This window comes from Dasypus novemcinctus, chromosome 8 (genome assembly GCF_030445035.2).
Source record: "Dasypus novemcinctus isolate mDasNov1 chromosome 8, mDasNov1.1.hap2, whole genome shotgun sequence".
In the NCBI taxonomy this organism is placed as follows: domain Eukaryota; kingdom Metazoa; phylum Chordata; class Mammalia; order Cingulata; family Dasypodidae; genus Dasypus; species Dasypus novemcinctus.
Genome location: NC_080680.1, coordinates 128494055 through 128509482, shown reverse-complemented (window position 1 = coordinate 128509482; position 15428 = coordinate 128494055). Strand labels below are relative to the sequence as shown.

At 49.7% G+C, this 15428-nt stretch overlaps 1 protein-coding gene across 3 annotated transcripts; it reads left to right on the top strand.

Moving 5' to 3' along the window:
* Window positions 1–12376: 12376 nt before the first annotated feature.
* LCN8 (lipocalin 8) lies at window positions 12377–15012 on the top strand. Of its 3 annotated transcripts, XM_023590763.3 has the most exons (6): window positions 12377–13574; window positions 14029–14099; window positions 14309–14413; window positions 14496–14585; window positions 14666–14691; window positions 14908–15012. In XM_023590763.3, the coding sequence occupies exons 1-6, from the start codon at window positions 13072–13074 to the stop codon at window positions 14917–14919; spliced, it is 807 nt and encodes a 268-aa protein (XP_023446531.1). In that variant the 5' UTR covers window positions 12377–13071; the 3' UTR covers window positions 14920–15012. The 3 variants fall into 3 exon arrangements, with proteins under 3 accessions (XP_023446531.1, XP_023446529.1, XP_023446530.1); XM_023590761.3 differs by lacking the exon at window positions 14666–14691 and having other exon boundaries at window positions 14908–15007; XM_023590762.3 differs by having other exon boundaries at window positions 14666–15005.
* The last annotated feature ends 416 nt before the right edge of the window (window positions 15013–15428 follow it).

Here is a 15428-nt window from a genome sequence, read left to right as displayed (position 1 = left end):
AGAGACCACGTAGAGACGGGAGTAAAGGGAAGTGGAGACTTTCCCTACCTGTGTATCAGAGGGAGATAAAGAAATCCTTTAATCCCTACAGATGAAAGAAGCATCTGCTCCTGCTCCGTTCCAAGAAACCATCACTCCCTAACCCACTATCCTCTAGTCACTGTCAGGGAAAGTTTTCACCTCTGGGCTTCCTATTGGCCCCTGCCCCTCACTCAGACCCTCAACCCCTCCCACCAACTCTCATTTCCCTGCCTAGGAAAGTTCTGTATAAATTCAAATGTCCCCCTTCCAGGGATGGGTTGAAGTCTCTCTTCAGACCCCCGCCATGCTGGTCGGGGGGCTGAAGTCTGTTCTTCACCCGCTCTGTTGGGAGAGCTGCTCAAACTCTGTCTCTGCCTGTGGCCATATGAGTCTCTGTGTCCCAGGAAGCGCCATTTTTCTCCAACACAGAAGTAACTCGTGTTCATTGTTAGAAATTAGGCTTAAAAAGGGCCATCGATGTTGATGGTATTGATGGTATTTCCTTATGTTTTCTGTTAGGAGTTTTACTTATTAGTTCTTATGTTTAGGTCTTTGGCCCATTTTGAATTAATTGTGTCCATGGTGAGAGATAGGCATCCAGTTTTTTTTTTTGCAGGTGGATTTCCAGTTGTCTCGGCACCATTTGTTGACGAGATTACAGGTTTACCTCGGAGACGTGGTGTTTGGCTCCAGACCACTGAAATAAAGCAAAGTTTGCAATAAAATGAGTCACACGAATTTTCTTCTTTCCCACTCCATATAAAAGTTATGTTTATACCCTACTGTGGTCTGTTAAGGGTACAATAGCATTATGTCTGAAAAAACATGGTACATATCTTAATTAAACAATACTTTATTGATGGGAGCAGATGTAGGTCGAGTGGTTCAGCACCTGCTTCCCATGTATGAGGACCTGGGCTCAATCCCCGGTATCTCCTAAAAAATACTTTATTGCTAAAATTCCTAACCATCACCTGAGCCTTCAGCTAGTCATCTTTTTGCTGGAAGGTCTTGCTTCAATGTTGATGGCTGCTGCTGGTCAGGGTGGTAGTTGCTGAAGGCTGGGTGACTGTGCCAGTTTCTTAAAATAAGACAACACATAAATTTGCTGCATCAACGGTTCTCCCTTTCAGGAAAGAGTTCTCTGTACCATGCAACACTGTTTGATAGCATTGTACCCACTGTAGAACTTCTTTCAAAATTGGAGTCAATCCTCTCAAACCCTGCAGCTGCTCTATCAACTCAGTTGATGTGATAGTCTACATTCTTTATTGTTATTTCAACAATGCTCACACATCTTCACCAGTAGATTCCAGCTCAAGAAATTACTTTCTTTGCTCATCCATAAGAAGCATCTCTTCATCCATTAAAATTTTATTATGAGATTTCAGCAATTCAGTCATGTCTTCAGGCTCCATGTCTACTTCTAATTCTCTTGCTGTTTCTATCACATCAGCAGTTACTTCCTCCTCTGGAGTCTTGAACCCTTTGAAGTTATCCATGAGGGTTGGGATCAACTTCTTCCAAACTCCTGTTAAAGTTGATATTTTGACCTCCTTCCACATACCGCGGATATTCATAATGGCACCCAGAAAGATAAATCCTTTCCAGAAGGTTTGCACTTTCCTTTGCTTGGATCCATCAGAGGAGTCACTATCTATGGCAGCTAAAGCCTTATGAAATATATTTCTGAAATAATAAGATTTGAAAGTCAAAGTTACTCCTTGATCCATGGGTTGCAGTATGGATGTTGTGTTAGCAGGCATGAAAAAACATGCATCTTGTTGTACGTCTCCACCAGAGCTCTTGGGTGACCAGGTGCATTGTCAATGAGCGCTAACATTTTGAAAGAAATCTTTTTTTCTTTCAGTAGTTCAGAAAGAATCAGTAGTTCTGAACAGTGGGCTTAAAATATTGTCAACCATGTTGTAACAAATGTGCTGGTATCAGGTTTTGCTGTTCCATTTATAGAGCACAGGCAGAGTAGATTTAATATAATTTTTAAAGGCCCTAGCATTTTTAGAATGATAAATGAGCACTGGCTTCATCTTAAAATCTCCAGCTGTATTAGCTCCTTACAAGTGAGTCAGCCTGTCTTTTGAAACTTTGAAGCTAGGCATTGACTTCTCCTCTCTAGCAACAGAAGTTCTAGATGGCATTTTCTTCCAATATATGGCTTTTTTTTTTTTTTAAGGAAATGTTTCTTCAGCATTTACATTTATTGCTTCTTAAATATACAGAGCGCTATTTTTTTTTTTTTTTTTACCAAGGAAAAGAGAAAGGAAAAAGAAAACCCAATGGTTGGCTTTGAGTATAATTTTTTTGTTCCAAGTAGTATGACAATAAAAAATCAACATAAAATAATGAAAAATAATGAAAGATTATCAGAAAATTGGGACCATTCCCCTACCTGCAGACTGACAGGTATCACGAGATTCCCTTGCTAAATAAAGTTTTCCTGGGGTGGCTAGAATGTTTTATGGGCACTTTCATCCCTCAAAGCGTAAATGCAAATTACTTGCTACATTATCTGCAAAGACTTGACAGATGCATTTACCACCCTGAAGAATGCAAGAATTTCTTCATTAGTCCAATATATGGCTTTTTGGTCTACATTGAAAATCTGTTGTTTAATGTAGCCATCTACATTGATGAAGTGGGCATCTTTGTCTTGTTCCTGTTCGTAGGGGGGAAGCTTTCAGTCTTTCACCATTAAGTATGCTATTTGCTTTGGGGTTGTCATGGATGCCCTTTATCATGTTGAGAAAGTTCCCTTCTATTCCCAGTTTTCTGGGTGTTTTCATTATGAAAGGATGTTGGATTTTGTCAAGTGTCTGTTCTGAATCAATTGAAATGATCATATATATTTTTTCCCCTTCATTCTATGAATATGATGTATTACATTGATTTTCTTATGTTGAACCATCCTTGCATTCCTGGCGTAAATTCCACTTGGTCATGGTATATAATTCTTTTAATATACTGTTGGATTCAGTTTGCTAGTATATTGTTGAGGATTTTTGCATCTATATTCATATGGAATGTTGGTCTTTATCTGTACTTTGATATAAGGGTAATGCTGGCCTCATACAATGAGTTAGGAAGCATCCCCTTCTCTTCGATTTTTTGGGAAGAATTTAAGAATTGGTGTTAAATCTTTAAATGTTTTGTAGAACTCAATATTAAAGCCATCTGGCCCTGGACTTTTTTTTGTAGTTAGGAGGTTTTTGATTACTGATTCAATCTCTCTACCTTATATAGGTCAATTGAGCTTTTCTATTTCTTCTTTTATCAGATTAGGTACTTTGTATGTTTCTAGGAATTTGTCAATCTCATCTAGGTTTTCTGATTTGTTGGCATATAATCGTTTATAGTACCATCTTTTTATCCTTTTCATTTTTATAAGTTTGGTGGTAATACCCCCACTTTCATTTCTGATTATAGTCATTTATATCCTCTCTCTCTCTTTTTCTTTATTAGTCTGGCTAAAGATTTGTTGATTTTATTGATCTTTTCAAGAAACCAACTTTTGGTTTCCTTGATTCTTCCTATTGTTTTTCTATTCTCTATTTCATTGATCTCTGGTCTAATTTTACTATTTCCTTCTACTAAAGTTGGGTTTATTTTGTGCCACTTTTCCTCATTTCTTTAGTTGTGAAGCTAGGTTGTTGATTAGTGATCTTTCTTTTTAAATGTAGGTATTTAGAGTTATACATTTCCCTCTGAGCACTACCTTCACTACATCCCAGAAGTTTATATATATATATATATATATATATATAAGATTTATATATATATAAAAGATTTATTTTATTCTTTCTCCCCATCCCCTTATTGTTTGCACTTGCTGTGTGTTGTCTTTTTTTGTTTTTAAGGTTTATTTATTTCTCTCGCCTTCACCCCCCACCCCAGTTGTCTGTTCTCCGTGTCTATTTGCTGTGTCTTCTTCTTTATCCGCTTCTGTTGTTGTCAGCGGCACGGGAATCTGTGTTTCTTTTTGTTGCATCATCTTGTTGTGTCAGCTCTCCATGTGGGCAGCACCATTCCTGGGCAGGCTGCACTTTCTTTCATGCTGGGCATCTCTCCTTACAGGGCTCACTCCTTGCAGATGGGGCTCCCCTACGCAGGGGACACCCCTGCATGGCATGGCACTTGTTGCGCGCATCAGCACTGCGCATGGGCCAGCTCCACACGGATCAAGGAGGCCCGGGGTTTGAACCGCGGACCTCCCATGTGGTAGACGGACGCTCTAACTGCTGGGTCAAGTCTGCCGCCTGTGCTTTGTCTTTAGGAGGTGCCTGGAACTGAATCTGGGACCTCCGATATGGGAGAGAGACACCTAATCACTTGAACCACCTCTGTTTCCTGCTTTGTTGTGTCTCTCATTGTTTCTTCTTCTTATGTCTCTTGTTGCATCATCTTGTTGTGCCTGCCCATCGTGTCAGCTCACTGTCTTGCTCATTTTCTTTAGGAGGCACCAGGAACCTCTGCTCCCTGCTTTGTTGTGTCTCTCATTATGTTTTTCTTGTTTCTCTTGTTGCAACATCTTGCTGTGTCAGCTTGCCATGCCTGCCCATCATGCCAGCTTGCTGTCTTCTTTAGGAGGCACCAGGAACTGAACCACAGACCTCCCATGTGGTAGGCGGGAGTTCAGTCACCTGAGCCACATCCACCTCTAAGATATGCTGTATTTTTGTTTTCATTCATCTCAAGATATTTTCTAGTTTCCCTTTTGATTTCTTCATTGATCCATTAGTTGTTTAATAGTGTGTTGTTTAATTTCCACATATTTGTAAATTTTCCAGTTTCCATCCATTGTTGATTTCTAGCTTTATTCCACTTGGTCTGATAAGATACTTTATATGATTTCAATATTTTCAAGTTTACTAAGATTTGATTTATGGCCTAATATACTCTATCCTGGAAAATGTTCCACATATACTTGAGAAGAACATGTATTCTGCTCTTGTTGGGTGTTCTGTATAGATCCATTGGGTCTAACTGGTTAATAGTTGTGGCAGTTTGATATTATTTATGAATTCCAAAAAGAGATAATGATTATGTTTATAACTGGTCTGTTCCTCTGGGCAGGATATCCTTTGATTGATTTAAATTCAGAGGCTTTTTTTTTTTTTAAGATTTATTTATTTATTTATTTATTTATTTCTCTCCCTTCCCCTCCCAACCCCGGTTGTCTGTTCTCTGTGTCTATTTGCTGCGTCTTCTTTGTCTGCTTCGGCTGTCGTCAGCGGCACGGAAATCTGTGTTTCTTTTTGTTGCCTCATCTTGTGCCAGCTCTCTGTGTGTGTGGCACCATTCCTGGGCAGGCTGCACTTGCTTTCACGCTGGGAGTCTCTCCTTGCACGTGGGGCTCCCCTACATGGGGACACCCCTGCGTGGCAGGGCACTCTTTGCGTGCATCAGCACTGCACATGGGCCAGCTGCACACAGGTCAAGGAGGCCCAGGGTTTGAACCGCAGACCTTCCATGTGGTAGACGGATGCCCTAACCACTGGGCCAAGTCCGCTGCCCTAAATTCAGAGGTTTTATGTTTACTTGATTATATTAAGGTTAGGGCTTTGATTCGACCACATCATTAGGGCATGCAGGGTTGAGTCCTGGCCCCCTTGGTGAGCTACATAAACGGACATTCAATCAAGAACACAGAGAAGGAGATACACAGAAAAAGACACAGCAGAGGAGAGAATTTGGGTTTGATGTGGGAGCCCCAGGGAGAGATGAGCCATTCACCTTATACTTTATAGCTGACCTTGTGAAGAAACCAGAGCAGCTAAGAAGTCCTGAGAGACGAGCCCAGCCTACAGCTGAGATTGGAAGAAGCTGGGTCCATGGAGCCTTAAGAGGAAAGAGGAAGGCTGCACCCTCACAAGCATCATCTGCCATCTTGCTTCAACTATGGCAACAGACTTTGGGTGATAAAATACCTCTTATGATACTTTGAATTGGACTCTTCAGGGCCTGGTAACTGTAAGCTTCTACCGTAAATAAATACCCTTTATAAATGCCAACAGATTTCTGATAGTTTGCATCAGCACCCCTTTGACTGACTAACACAACTGTGTTGTTCAAGTCTTCTGTTTCCTTACTGATCACCTATGTAGATGTTCTATCAATCATCATATTTAAGCCTCCAATTATTATTGTAGAACTGTCTATTTCTCCCCCAGGTCTGTCAATCTCTGCTTCATGTATTTTGGGGCTCTGTTATGAGATTCATGTGCATTTCTTTTTTTTTTTTATTTTTTTTATTGACTTTGTAATAATATTACATTAAAAATATATATGTGAGGTCCCATTCAACCCCACCCCCCCGCCCCCCCCTCTCCCCCCCCAACAACACTCGTTCCCATCGTCATGACACATCCATTGGATTTGGTAAGCATGTGCATTTCTTGAGATACTGAACCTTTTATCAATATGTAATAGTCTTCATCTTGTCATCTTTGTTGCCCTATTTTGTCTGACAATAACATTGCCACTCTCTCTTTTAATGACTGTTTACCTAGACTATCTTTTCCACCCTTTTGTTTTCAACCTTTTTGTGTCTTTGTACCTAAAGTGTGGCTCTTGCCAACGAATTAAAAAAGGGTAATAAAGAAAAGCAAATAAAAAAGGTATGGCTCTTATAGACAGCATGTAGATGGACAATGATTTTGCATACAATCTACCAATCTCTGCCTTTTTATAGGAAGCTTAATGCATTGATACTTAGGTTAACTGAGAATCAAGCAATTACTTTTGACATGTCACTATTTGTTTTCTGTATGTCATGCACATTTTTATCTTCCTCAGCTACTCAATTACTGTGTTTTTTAAATAACTTTTTTTTTTTTTGAGGTACTGGGGCTGGGGATTAAAACTGAGACCTTGTATGTGGAAAGTGGGCACTCAACCACTGAGCCACATTGGCAATCCCTGACTTGGTTTTTTTCTTTCTTTTTAAAAAAGATTTATTTGTTTATTTACCCCTCCCTCCCTTGTTTGTACTTGCTGTCTGCTCTCTGTCTCCATTCGCTGTGTGTTCTTCTGTGTCTGCTTGTCTTCTCTTTGGGCAGCACTGAGAACTGATCCTGAGACCTTCTGGAGTGGAAGAGAGGTGCTCAATCTCATGTGCCACCTCAGCTCCCTGGTCTGCTGTGTCTCTTATTGTCTCTCCTCTGGGTCTCTTCTTCTGTTGCATCATCTTGCTGTGCCAGCTCTCCTGCGTGGGCCACACCCTGCATGGGCCAACTCTCTGTTCAAGCCGGTTTGCCTGTGGGCTGGCTCGCCCTCACCGGGCAGGAATTGAACCCTGGACCTCCTGTGTGGTAGATGGGAGCCCAGTCACTTGAGCCACATCTGCTTACCTGGTTTTTTCAGTTGTTTGCTTGTTGCTTGTTTTTTTATTTTTAAGGCGGCTCAGGGAACTGAACAGGGACCTCCCAACTGGGAAGCAGGCACTCAACTGCTTGAGCCACATCTGCTCCCTGGAGTGTACCATTTTGAGACCCTTCTTTCTGCACTTTGTCAATATTTTTCTTAGTGTTTATCTTTGTATATACAATGAACATCTTAAGCTAACAACAATCTAGTTCGACAAGTACCAACCTAGTTTCAGAAGTACAGAAGCCATTTACTCCTATATATATCCTTCCCTCCCCCATTATAGTGTTGTCTCAGATGACATCTTTATAAGTTTTCTTCCCATCAATATAAATTTATATTATTTTATACATTTTTGTGGTAAGTCATATAGAGGGGAAAGCAGTTACAAATAGAAAATACAATAATGCAAGATTTTATTTTATATTTACTTATGTAGTTACCATTATGCATGTTCTTTATTCTCTTATAGATTTGAATTACTGTCTACAGTACTTTTATTTCAGCCTGAAAGACTCCTTTTAGCATTCCTTGTGGGGCAGGTGTTCTGGTAATGAAAATACTCAACTTTTGTTTATCTGTAAATGTTTAATTTTCCTTTCAGTTTTGAAAGGTATTTTTTCTGGATATAATATTCTTGGTGACAGTTTTTTTTTTCTCTTCCTGTAAGAACTTTAAATATGCCATCCATCCATGCCATTCATGGTTTCTGATGAGAAATCTGCTGTTAATCTTATTGGGGATCCCTTGTAAGTGACAAATCACTTCTCTCTTGCTGCTTTCAGAACCCTCTCTTTGTATTGGGATTTTGACAGTTTGCTATAATGTGTCTTGGTGTAGCTCTCTTAGCGTCTATCCTGCTTGGAGTTTGTTGAACTTCCTGAATGTGTATTTATGTCTTTCATCAGATTTGGGAATATTTTGGCCATTATTTCTTCAAATACTTTTTCTGCTCCTTTCTCTCTCTCATCCTTCTGAGACACTAATATGTATGTTAGAATGTTTGGTGGTCTCCCACAGGCTCTGTTCATTTTTCTTCATCATTTTTCCTTTCTGCTTGTATTAGTCAGCCACAGGGGTGCTGATGCAAAATACCAGAAATTGGTTGGTTTTTTATAAAGAGTGTTTATTTGGGGTAGGAGCTTATAGATAACAGGCCATAAAGCATAAGTTACTTCCCTCATTAAAATCTATTTGGAGCAAAATGGCTGCCAATGTCTGCCAGCATTCGAGCTTCCTGGGTTCCTATGTTCCTGGGGCTTGCTTTTCTCTGGGTTCAAGGCTCCTTCCTTCCTGGGGCTGGCTTCTCTTTCCTCTGCGTGCTGACTTCCCAGGCTCCAGCTTAAGTCTTCAGCCTCAAACTCCAGCATCAAAACTCCAACATCAGAAATCCTCAACTCTGTTCTTCGCCATGCCTTTTATCTGTAAGTCCCCACCCACCAAGGGGTGGGGACTCAATATCCTAATCATAACTCAATCATGCCCAGGTACAGATCAGATTACAAACATAATCCAATATTTTGTTTTGGAATTCAGCAATAATATCAAACTGCTACACTGCTCCTCACACTACTTCTTGTATTCAAGTTAACTGATCCTTTATTGTCTGTTCACATCTGCTGTTAAATCTGTCTAATGAGTGTTTTCATTTTGATTACTATAATTTTCAGCTCCAAAATTTGTTTGGTTCTTTTTAAAAAATAATTCCTATTTCTTTATTTTATTCAGACACTGTTTCTCTAATTTCCTTTAGTTCTTTATAAATGGATTCCTGTAGCTTACCAAACATATTTAGGACAGTTGATTTAAAGTCTTTGTCTAATATTTCCAATATATGAGCTTCCTCAGGGATGGTTTCCAGAAAAATTTTTTTTCTTGTGAATAGTTCATACTTACCTGTCTGTGCATTTTTTTAAAAAATTTTTATTTTGGTGAGAACTGGGCTTTCTGAATATAACATTGCCATTTCTCTGGAAATCTAGTTCTTCAATTCTTCTGGGATTGCAAAAAATTTTTTTCTTTTATTTTTGTTGAGAGCTGTAGTCATCAATTTGTGACTTTTCCAAACTATTTTTGCTTCCAAATAGGGAATGAAAAGCGTCAAGAGAAAAAAAATATGTACTTCCTCTTTAAAATTCCTCTGCCCCTTTTGCCTGAGGGTTGGAACAGTGGCTGCTCTCAGAGCCCCCCCCCGCCCCCCCCCGCCCCCCGCCCTCTGGAGTGGCTGACCGCGAGTGGTCGGCAACAGACCGCCCCTGGGGTTGGGAGGACCAGGTCCTGAGAGCCGCCCTGGCCCCTGCCAGCTGCACCGGGAGCCTGGGCTGCAGCCCCCGCTGCTGCCCCCTGCATGGTCGGGGGGTGGGGGGGCAGTCGCTGCACGGAGGGTGAAATTCAGGGGGTATTTACTGCATTTGCTAGTGTCTTCCTCCCACTCCTTCCTCGATGCTGCACAGTGCTCCACTAGATGCCAGGGTTCCAAAAGAGCTGATTCTGATGGTTCCTGGAGTTTCCTACTCCATCACCTTTAAAAATTAAAATTTTTTTAGGAAGTACCAAGGATTGAACTTGGGATCTTGTACATGTAAAACACTTGCTCAACTGCTGAGCTACACCCACTTCAAAACTTTAACTTTTAATAGGCTGTAATGAGTGAATTTATTTAATTTTTAAAAGATTTATTTTTTATTTCTCTCCCCTTCTCCCCCATTGTCTTCTCTCTGTGTCTAGTCGGCTGTGTGTTCTTCTGCGTCCACTTGCATTATCAGACAGCACCACGAAACTGTGTCTCTTTTTGTTGTGTAATTTTGCTGTGTCAGCTCTCCATGTGTGCGGCACCACTCCTGTGCAGGCTGCGCTTTTTTCACATGGGGCAGCTCTCCTTGCAGGGCACATTCCTTATGCATGGGGTACCCCTATGCGGGGACATCCCTGCACGGCACGGCACTCCTTGCACACAGCATCACTGAGCGTGGGCCAGGTCACCACATGGGCCAGGAGGCTCTGGGGATTGAACCCTGGACCCTCCACATGGTAGGCAGATGCTCTATCAGTTGAGCCATGTCCGCTTCCCAGGTGAATTTAATATCTATTGGAAGCCTGATGCACTGTTTTGTGTCCTCTTGACCCACTGCAGTGGTAAAATATGTGAAAATGGCACCACAACGTCACTTACTGAGTGTGTGTTCCTGAGTGTGCTACGTGAGTGTTCTGAACATGCATATCTGCCTGTGTGCATGAGTGTGCATGTCTGTGTATGTCCTTTTGTATTTTTAAAACTGGAGGGCATCCTGGCATTGGACCACGGTTTGCACGTGGTGGATGGTAAATGGCGATTCCAGCCTTTAATGACTGAGGAGGGATGCTGTCAGAGTGCATCTACTGTGCAAGGGCAGGTGCTGGCCGCTTGTGTCAGCTGTACCTGCACGGACAGGTGCACGGGCCCTGAGCTGGCATGTAAAGTTTTTGTGACTGGGTGGTTGTCAAAACAGGTGGAAAAACCCTGTGTCTGTGGGTGGGATTCTTCTTATGTGTGAGGATGTGGGAGGGTGAGTGTATGTGTAAGAGCACATGGCTCTGTGTGTGCACGTGTGTGTGAGCACGTGGGAGTGCATGGCTCTGTGTGTGTGCAGGACAGCGTGCGCTCTGGGTGTGCTGGTGAGGGCGCCCGGGCGTGGCAGCCACGCTGTGCCAGTCCCTGTGGCTTCAGCAAGGAACAGCCAAACCCAGCCCTCCTGGTCTGCGGCTGCCCTCCCGGGAGGGGCCAGGCTCGCAAACGGGCAGGTGGGTGGAAAGCTGCGGAGAGGGGAGGGGGATCCCCGAGCTTTGCTGTTTCACCAACGGAGGCCGGGGGCGGGGGGCGCGGGGCTCTCCTGGCCTTTCTGACGGCGGTGGGCAACACTTGCTCTCCTCGAGTTCTGCTCCCTCTCCTCTCCCAGTTTGTGTTCTTTTCTTCACGCTTCCTCTTGGACTTTCCTGCCGAGGCTGAGGTCCTCGGCCGTGCAGGTCTTTCAAGCAAGGATCATCTGCCGGAAGCTTCTTGGAAGGGCAGCTTCCGGGGTGGCCCCTGCAGGCCCTTCCCTGGGGGATTCTCTCCCCATTGGGGTGGCTGGCCGGCCCTCGTGAGCTGGGGCGCGTGAGCGGGGTGGGCTGCACCCTGTGTGCACGCTCGTCCAGTCCTGGTGGGCTGGCGTCCCCGGGCCCACCTGAAGACACCTGGGCGCACCTGCAGGCCCCTGGGCGCACCTGCAGACCCCTGGGCCAGCCCCAGCAGAGCAGCGGGCGGCACTTCCCACACTCCCTTCCCAGCCCTGGATGCCCCTGCTCTTGGTTTCCTGCTGTGGGCGAGTCTATCATCGCAGGTCCGGCTCCAGTTTCTGGAATTTTCTGGACTGTGCTTGCCTTCCGGGTCTGTGCCTCTGTTCCTGTTTTGACACGGTTTGAGCCTTTTAGAGTCGCTGGCATATACACAGGGCTAGGATTAACAGGAAGTCTTTATTCATGTTTTACAAATGGGGACACTGAGGCAGAGCCACCGCCCTGGGACACAGCCCTGGAGATGCAGGACAGGTGCCCGGGAAACCTGATGTGCTCACGCCTTGTTCGCCGTCGCGTCTCCCCTGGAACGTGAGCCCCCGGGGGCCACGCCTGGTCCTTGCGCTGTGTCTGGGCACCTGGCACCTGCCGGCCACACAGGGAGTGCTCAGCCCGTGAGCTTGTGGGCCGGGGAGGGAATGGAGCGGAGTGGGAGAGGAGAAGAGGAGGGAGAGGAAGGGGGGCAGGAGGAGGGAGGGGAGGGGAAGGGGAGGGGAGAAGGGAGAGGAAGAGGGGCAGGAGGAGGGGGGAGGGGAAGGGGAGGGGACGAGGGGACGAGGGGGAGGGGCAGGAGGAGGGAGGGGGACGGAGGGAGAGGAGGAGGGGGTCAGGATGTGTGGAGGAGGCATGGAGGGAAGGGGCGCGGCCAGAGCTGGATGCCCACGGTGCCCGGCATCGCCCTGGTCCTGCCTGGCGCTCCTCCTGCTCGCACCCCCCAGGCCTCCGCCCCCCGCCGGGCGCAGGCCCTCCCGGTCTGGGCCGGGGCGTGTGGGTGCACAGGAACCAAGTGACCTCTCTTCGGAAATGCCGAGTCTCCTACCGGGCAGTGATTGCGCAACGCACTCTCCCTCCAAAATATAAGGCCAGTGCTGCCGGGGCACGGAGCACCGCCCAGACCCCCGCCCGCGGCGCCGCCCCCATGGAGGCCAGGCTGCTGCGTGCCGTGCTGGGCGTCCTCGTGGTGGCACAGGTGGGCTCGGCCACCCTGCCGGGCCTGGACCCCCAGAAGGTAGCGCCAGCGCTGGCCTGCTCCCTGCGCCCCGGACCCCATCAGTGCTGGAAGGCCCTGGGGGGGCCCAGGCCGGGGCGCGAGCTCGCCCTCTGGTTCCTCTCCTCCCTGCACCGAGGGTCTCCGGGTGGAATACGTCAGGGGCCAGTGGCTGCTGTCCACGGCCAGCTGGTCCTCCGGGGTGGGGGGCTCCCCCTGCACCCCAGGTCTGCCCTGGGACTCCCTTCCCCTGGTTGGTCCTTCGGCCCCTTCCCTCTGCAAGTGCCTGTGCTGGCTGCCGGCGAGGGGCACTTAGGCTTGGGGGGACACCGGTCTGGGGCACGTGGCCCTTTCCTCTTGTCAAAGGGATGTTCCCAAGTCTCAGGCAGCAGCTCGGGCCGGATGGTCCAGGCAGGCTGGGCTCTTCCGTGGCTGGGTGGAGGCTGCCGGGGGCCCTGCCGCTGAGCCGGGGGCTCCCTGGCTTATTTCACCTCCACGGCCCCTTTCGTGTCCTGCGCCCCGGGACCCTCTGGCCCCATTGCCTCCCCCCACCATCCTTACCCCCACACCCTGCTGGGCTGCGGGCAGAGACCGGTTCTTCCGGTCGATTGGGCGCCCCGGGGGTCCTGGGCGGGGAGGGGCAGAGCCACGGGCATCCCCAGGTGAGCTGGGCGGGGCCTCCACGGGAGGACACCCTGCGTGGACGACGGGGTCCGGCCGGCCGCAGCCCCTCTCTCCAGATCGCAGGGTTCTGGCGGGAGGTGGGCGTGGCCTCCGACCGCGACCTGGTGCTCAAGACGCCGCGGCGGCTGGAGGCCTTGTTCCTCTCCCTGAGCGGGGGCAACCTGACCGTGAAGGTCGTGTACAACAGGTAAGCGGCGGGGGGCTCCCGCCCGATGCGAAGCCCCGGGGACCGAGCAGCAGGCGCGGGCGCCGGCCGCACGCCCTCCGTGCTCGGGACGGGCTGGGGGTCGCGGCGGCCGGCCGTCCCCGCCGGTCATCACCGTGCTGGGCGAGCTCACGCCTTTGGAGACCAGAGTGGGGACCAGCCCTTCCCGGCCCGCCACGCGCCACCCCGACCTCGGGGGGCCAAGCACCCTGCTCCCCGTGCTCGAAAAACCCCCCGCGGAGTGTGGGCCCAGCCCCAGCTTCCTGTAAGCGCAGTGTGGGCGCAGGAGCAGGTGGGCACCCCAGGCAACAGCCCTGCGGAGAGGCGGGCGCGAGCCCTGCCGGCCCCCCGCGCCTCCCGGAACTGGGGCGCTGCCGGGGTGGGGGGGCCAGCTGCCCCACAGCCCTTTCCTAAAGAGCCCCTGCCGCCCTTTCAGCTCCGGAAGCTGCGAGACGGAAAACATGGTGGGCCTGGAAGAGGGCGTCCCGGGCAGGTTTGCTTTTCCGGGTAAGAGCGGGCTGCCACTCCCTCCCCGCACGCCGGCAGCGCCTTGCGTCCCCTGCGCAGAGCCCCCCTTCTCCCGCCAGCACACCGACGTCCCGCTCTGGGCGTCCTGGGAGAGGTGGGTGCCGGGGGCTGCGGGCGAGCCAGGCCACTGTCCACCCGGCCTCTGGGGTCCGTTGGTCCTCCAGGCCGCTCTGTGCCCCCGCCCGCAGGCCACAGGGAGATCCACGTGCTGGACACGGACTACGAGCGCTACGCTATCCTGAGGGTGTCCCTGAAGTGGCAGGGCAGGGACTTCGGGGTGCTCAAGTACTTCAGTGAGCTCGGCCGGGCCGGGGAGGGGCGCCCCGCTGCCCGCCGCCCGGGGACGCCCGCCAGCCCCCTCTGCTTCCCCCACAGGCCGCAGCCTTGAGGACGAGGACGAGCCCGGCTTCTGGAAGTTCCGGGAGCTGACGGCAGACACGGGGCTTTACCTGGTGGCCCGCCAAGGTGGGGGCTCTGCGGGCCCCGGGGCGGCAGGGCGGGGCACCCTGTCCGGCCAGCGCCTCACGCTGTCCCCTCTCCCGCAGGGAGGTGCGCCAGGCTCCTGAAGGAGGTGAGCCTCCGGCCAGGCCTGCACCGAAGCCCCCTGGGCCCGGCAGGCTGAGCCCCCCGCCCAGCCTAAACCCTGCCCTGGGGCGGGAGGGCCCCCTCATCCCTTCCTCCAAGTGGGACAAGCGCAGGCCCCCCCCAGGCCATACAAGCCCCCCGAGGCAGGCTCAGGACCCCTGGGCCCCCGCGCAGGCCCTGAGCCCCGCCCCCTGTGCCCCAGGCGCTGATCTGAGGAGGCGCTGCCCGGCCCCGATGCCCGCAGCCCCGCTGCCCGCCCCGCGCTGGACCCTCCTTGGCCCTCGGCCCTGAATAAATCCCTGTGGCCAAACTGGCCTCTGCGTCTTTCCTGGGGGCGGCCCACCCCGGGAGTGGGGGGCAGTGACAGCCGTCATGGAGACCCCCCGTCTGCCCCACAAGTCCAGCCCCTGGGGTCCCCCCCACCTGACCTTCCCCAGGCCCAGACCCACTGGGGGCGGAGGGCAGTGTCTTCACAAAGCACAAGTTCAAAGACAAAATTGTTAAGACTTTCGGGGCGAGGGGCAGGCGGGAGTGCCGGCACCGAGCAGGTGTTTGGGCCGGGGGTGGGGGGGAGGCAGGGCCAGGGAGGGGCTGGGGTCCAGGGAGAGACTGGCAGGGCCAGGTGCCCTGCCCCCGCCCCCCCCCAGCCTCCATCAGTGGCCCTGTCTGCTTGAGATCTGCCTGGGGGCCTGGCCCTGTGGCCCCCCAGCAGTGCAAACCCCT